This window comes from Engystomops pustulosus, chromosome 8 (genome assembly GCF_040894005.1).
Source record: "Engystomops pustulosus chromosome 8, aEngPut4.maternal, whole genome shotgun sequence".
NCBI classification, from domain to species: Eukaryota; Metazoa; Chordata; class Amphibia; order Anura; family Leptodactylidae; genus Engystomops; species Engystomops pustulosus.
The window spans coordinates 108,970,543-108,977,083 of NC_092418.1; the positions used below are offsets into that span (position 1 = coordinate 108,970,543).

The 6,541-nt window shown below is 38.6% G+C and overlaps 1 protein-coding gene across 1 annotated transcript in view; it reads right to left on the reverse strand.

Moving 5' to 3' along the window:
• Window positions 1-4,253: 4,253 nt before the first annotated feature.
• Window positions 4,254-6,541, reverse strand: part of ARHGAP15 (Rho GTPase activating protein 15) — a 492,002-nt gene continuing 489,714 nt past the window's right edge. The window contains exon 15 of the mRNA XM_072122220.1: window positions 4,254-6,266. Coding sequence (XP_071978321.1) covers window positions 6,095-6,266 — 172 coding nt within the window. The 3' untranslated portion in view covers window positions 4,254-6,094. The remainder of the gene's footprint in view (window positions 6,267-6,541) is intronic.

Consider the following 6,541-nt stretch of genomic DNA (forward strand, 5'->3'; position numbering starts at 1 on the left):
TCTTCTATCTATCTTCTATCTATCTATCTCCTATCTATCTATCTTGTATCTATCTATCTATCTCCTATCTATCTATCTATCTATCTCCTATCTATCTATCTATCTATCTATCTATCTATTATCTATCTATCAATCATCTATCTATCTATCTATCTATCTATCTATCTATCTATCTATCTATCTATCTTATATCTATCTCCTATCTATCTATCTATCTATCTATCTCATATCTATCTATCTATCTATCTATCACAGCAATCTATCTATCTATCTATCTATCTATCTATCTATCTATCTATCTATCTATCTATCTATCATCTATCTATCTCCTATCTATCTATCTATCTATCTATCCTATATCTATCTATCTATCTCATATCTATCTATCTATCACAGCAATCTATCTATCTATCTATCTATCTATCTATCTATCTATCTATCTATCTATCTATCTGTCTGATGTGCTACATGTACCGCTCATTTGTACTTTTAAAGGCTTGTTCACACCCAGGTTTTTATTCTGCTGAGAGCAGAGTGTCATATTTGCTTATCATGCAGCTGAGTTTGTCTCTGGTATTATTTGAGTGATGGGCCCCTCAAGACTCGTTACTTGCTACTTGTCTCTTGCTACTTGTACTATTTTGCAAATTGCTGTGTACTTTTGACCTTACTTAATTACTGACTATTCTTTGCCTCACAATTCTGTACCTCATGTCATCATGGTTTTGACAGTATTTGCTTGACTACGCTTATGTCTATCTGTTTGCTATCTGTTCTGTGCATGTCATAGGGAATGTTGTCCAGTTGCCACCTTTGGGTAAGTGCAGTGCATGACAAGTAGGCAGGGAGAGAGGGCCTGCACCTCTTCCTTATCTTGACACTATCTATTTAATATCTTTATATTTTATTGGTGCGGCTGGTTATCACATTTTCCATCTATCTATCTCCTATCTATCTATCATCTATCTATCTATCTATCTATCTATCTATCTATCTATCATCTATCTCCTATCTATCTATCTATCTATCTATCTATCTATCTATCTATCCATCCATCTATCTATCTCCTATCTATCTATCTATCTATCTCATATCTATCTATCTATCTATCTCATATCTATCTATCTATCTATCTATCTATCTATCTATCTATCTATCATCTATCTATCTATCTATCTATCTATCTATCTCCTATCTATCTATCTATCTATCTATCTATCTATCTATCTATTATTTATCTATATCATATCTATCTCCTATCTATCTATCTATCTATCTCATATTTATCTATCTATATAATTATCTATCTATCTATCTATTATTTATCTATATCATATCTATCTCCTATCTATCTAATTAGCTATCTTTCCTAACTGTCTCATATTTATCTCTATTATATCTATATATAATGTATCTATCAATCCATCTATTGTCTATCTTTTGTATATATAATCTATCATGTATCTACTTGTAATTATTGTGCTTTTACAAACCAAAGGGGGGATTTATCAGGGTTTGTGCGCCAGAACTGTGTCATACAAGTCCTAAAACAGGTGCAGTTCCTTGTGTACAGTGGACAGGAATGGCACCTACACCCCCCCCCCTTTCCCCGCCTCCATGCTAAGCGGGCGTGACGGGGCATGAAGGGGGCATGGCCGGTGGCTCGGTGGGCCAGAGCGGGGGCATTCCTGACCTGGTGTAGAGCTGCACATGGCCTAAACCCCCATTGGATCTATAGATCTGACGAGTGCCGGGGACAGGGATTGCATAACACCCTGGGGCCACGTGCACCAACATATGATAAATTTCCCCATAGTCTTTACACCTTTATTATACATCTTCGAATTTATGACAAGGCCTCCGGGGGCCAGACAAACCATGGGGACGCCTGGTGCTCCCTCAGCAGTCACCATCCATAGAGGTACGTGCAGCGCCCCCTGCAGCGGATGGATATGTTACGTACAAAGTTGTGTCCCTACATCTCAGTGTCTCCTTATTGAAAGCCGAATAAAAAAAAAAAAAATACTTGGAAAGTTTTCATTTTCATTCTAAATATCCCATGATCTGTAAAAACCGAACATCGCGTAGAAATAAATGCAGTTTAATTAACCCATTCGATGAAAGACATTATAGAGCAAACAGCTAAGTGATATCCTTAATTACACTCCCCCTTATTAGAAACTCAATGACAAGAATTAGCCACACGCAATTAGGCTTAATAATGGCGCAATTAGACAGAGAAATATGAGGAACTCGCCCCAATTTAGAGATTTTTTTTAAATAATATTTGTTTCCCTATGACGATGCCCAGTGATGTAGTGACACCGGGGCTGGGGTCACGGAGAGGGTCCTAGGACCTCAGTGCAGTATTAGAATACCCCAGTACATGCTGACCTCGGGTTACGTACAAGATAGGTTCTGTAGGTTTGTTCTTAAGTTGAATTTGTATGTAAGTTGGAACCGTATATTTTATCATTGTAGATCCAGACAATTTTTTTTTAGTCTCTGTGACAATTTTAAAAATGTTGAGATGTCAGAAGAACCAGAATTAACACTAAAGCTTCATTACAGACGCCTGTGATAACTGTTATAGCTGATTATTGTAGCCTGAGGGTAAAGTACAGGAAATTACCAATATCCAGAGGTCCGTTTGTAACTAGGGGTCGTTGGAAGTCGGGTGTTCTTAAGTAGGGGACTACCTGTATTAGGGCTCTTTCACATTGGCGTTGGGGCTCAGCTTCAGTTGTGCATCCGTTGCATTTTGTCTCCTTTTTTCTTCCGTTTTGTCTCCATGTCCTCAAGAAACATTGCTTTGAAAACATCACACCTGGTTTTTCAGTCTCATTTTTGCGGACTCATTCTATTGCCTTCCGTGATCCGGATCAGTAAAACAAAAAGACGTGTTACATCATTTTTACCATGGACAGCAGATCAGTGAAAATACAAGCCAACGTGAAAACATCCACAGGCTTTGTGAGGCATCTTGTGGAAATGACCGAACCACCAAAGTGAAACCAACGCCAATGTGAAGGAGCCCTTAGGCACGTAGCACTGGGGGCCCACAAGCTTTTAGTTAAAGTAAATCTACCATCAAAATCCATCGCCATAGTGCAGAGCGCATTGGCCTCTTTGCTTGACCCGGCACGGGAGAATGCGGAGTAGCTCCATAGAAAGGTGGTGACATGGCTGGTCCTTGTGTACAGCCACAAGCATGAAGACAACGCACCAGGAGGTGGCGCTACAAAGGCTACTGGGGCGTAGAATAGCCTTTGCCAGCCCGGGCTATTCCATGTTCTAGCAGCCTATGCCGGTAATTTACATATTACAGGCAGTCCCCTACTTAAGAACACCTAACTTACAGACGACCCCTAGTTAGAAACGGACCTCTGGATGTTGGTAATTTATTGTACTTTAGTCCTAGGCTACAATAATCAGCTATAACAGTTATCACAGGTGTCTGCAATGAAGCTTTAGTGATAATATTGATTCTTATGACAACCCAACATTTTTAAAATCCGATTGTCACAGAGACCAAAAAATGCCCACTGGAGCTACAGTTATACAGTTCTGACTTACATACAAATTCAACTTAAGAACATACCTACAGCACCTATCCTGTACGTAACCCGGGGACTTTATCAACGTTTTTTAAAACGTTGGGCTAGCTCTAGGATTAGTGACATGAAGATTAGGGCGGGGTCTACCATCGGATCTCCTTTTGACTGTAGATTCCTCGTGGTATGAGGCACGTTTATGAAATAATGTTATTCTGTCATAACTTATCAGCCAGGTAAATGACTGTCATTGGAAATTATTTACACATTTTTTTTATTTTGAGAATTTTTTTTTTTTTTCATGAAAAGATTTCCATTCAAAATATTCTTTATTGATAACTGATACAAAACAAAAGCAAAAAAAAAAGAAAAATCCATAAAATTCATGTAAAAACTAAAAGTTTACAGCGGTCGATGCTGGGAAACCCATTTCACGCAATTCCTCTATATGGAAATCCTTATTACAATCGGAACGTATGTGCAGGCATTCACACTTCTATAAAAGCCTCTCATTTATGATATAAAATGGGCAAATAACGATAAAAAACACATCTCTATACAGAAATAAAAATGTAGAAAACAGTGAATTTATCTACATTACTTAAGGAAAATCTACCATCAAAATCCATCATTATAAACCAGGGACATTCCTCATAGATCCAGGCACCGGGACTGTGGTATCTTCTTATATTTGTTATCCATGGCCTCCTTCCTTCTAAAATCAACTTGTAAAATTATGGTAGTGAGCAAGAAGGGCTCTAGGAGGTGTTAGCAGAGCCCCTCTGTACTCTAGCTTCACAGCCTCTTACACTGTTTCCCTTTCCACCTCTGCCACATCAGCAACTACCCCTCTATCTGCCTGATTTCATCTGCAGCAGAGGTAGCTTCATCACACACTGGTGGGGGGAGTGCTCCTGCACAGTGTAACAGCATATGAATCTACACCACAGAAGGGCTCTGGAAACACCAACCAGAACCCTTCAGTCTCATTAGCATAATTATTAAAGTTGATTTAAAAGGAAAGAGGCCTTGGATAACAAATATAAGAAGATACCACAGTCCTGGTGCCTGGATCTATGATTGAGTGTCCCTGGTTTATCAGGATGGATATTGATTGTAGATTTTCTTTAAGTCCTAAAAAGAAAGTCCCCTGTTTCACATTATTTCTATTAAAAATCCACAAAATTCTGTATAATTAATCTCTTCAGAACCAGGTTTCAGAACCAGGTCTTTAGGATCAGTAGAATTTTTTATTTGATGAATTCTGAGAACCATAATAGTTTATATTTCCATTACAGCCATGTGAGGGCTTGTTTTTTGCAGGATGAATTGTATTGTTTTCTAAGTACCAATAAGGTGTAAATGACACATATGAAATAGTCCTTGAGAAAACTTCAGGAATTTTTAAAACTCCAGGAATTTTAATTTGTAGTTTTGTCCTGTTGACTACACGGATCTTGGTGATACCAAATATTTCTAGGTTTTAACAACTTTTCATAATATGCAGAATTTTAGGTGGAGACCACAAGGCCAAATATTTGCAGTTAAAAATTAACTTCTACTTTCACAACAACAGAAAAATGGGCAAAACAGGCAAATTTTGTTGCCAAAAGTCTGAGGGTGTCTGTTGGTTATGCTGAGTATGCATGTGTTTTGGAGGGTAGATGAGGAATAGCTGTTGGATGAACTTGTATTTGGCCAACCGCTATGGTAGGTCATATAGAGCTCCACCTGTAGTGTAGTGGCCATAATGGATCATTGCAGGCACCACTAATCACTTTGATAAACTGTACGAGGACACCACTACCCTAAAGATGGAGATATGTGCTTCCTTCTCCTTTCATGGTGATTCCACACTCTCATCGATTAATCACCTTAACCCTATGCTTGGACATACCCTTTAAGAAGTCCAATTGGATCCAGACTTTAATAGGATTTGACTACTACTGACGGTAACGTGGAATAACTCATTAACTTCTACTTTCGCGACAACAAAAATATGCAAAACAGGCAAATTTTGTTGCCAAAAGTCTGAGGGTGTCTGTTGGCTGTGCTGAGTATGCATGTGTTTTGGAGGGTAGATGAGGAATAGCTGTTGGATGAACTTTGCATTTGGCCTACAGATATAGTAGGTCCTATAGAGATTATTGGGGCACCCCCAATTAGTTGTATCACACTACTGACTGGTAGCAGACAGCTCCACCTGTAGTGTAGTGGCCATAATGGATCATTGCAGGTAATATTCACTTTGATGAACTGTACTAGGACTCTACTACCCTACAAATGGCGATGTTTGCTTCCCGCTCCTTTCATGGTGGTTCCACACTCTCATCAATCACCTATGAATCACCTTAACCCTATGCCTGGACATACCCTTTAAGAAATCCAATTGGATCCATACTTTAATAAGATTTGACTACTATTAACTAGAAACTCACTTTCATGTTACAGATTTTCCATTGGGATACACAATAAGCTCATTGCGCAATTTCCATTATTCTGCTACAAATCTACTACAATGTATACATTTACAGTTCGGATTAACAGAAGATGGCGTCATATTCCAGTATCATGAGCTCTACTATTTGATTTTGGTAAACCATGCAAACGGCCATGTTCCCCGAATCATTCTCCGGTCTCAGGAGGGTCGGTCCGAAAACAATCCCCAGACTCTGCGTTGACATGAGGTTGCTGGAAGCGTTGACGACTATCCTGTGAAAATAACAATGGGAAAGATCAATTTACATTCCTCCGCTTCATCGGGGGTTAATTGACAAATTTTGGATTGGGAGTAAAAAGTTGTTACCTAAAGATGGAGAAATTAGCGGCTTCGTAGCTTCACTACTCTCCAAAGTAGAGAATGAAATACAGGCCACTTAGATACGTTGGACGCGAAAAATCTAATTTCTAATCGTTTTCTTGTTTGAAATAAATTTAAAAAAAAAAAACGACCAAAAAAGATGAAATCACTCGCTTTCTGTGTTTTC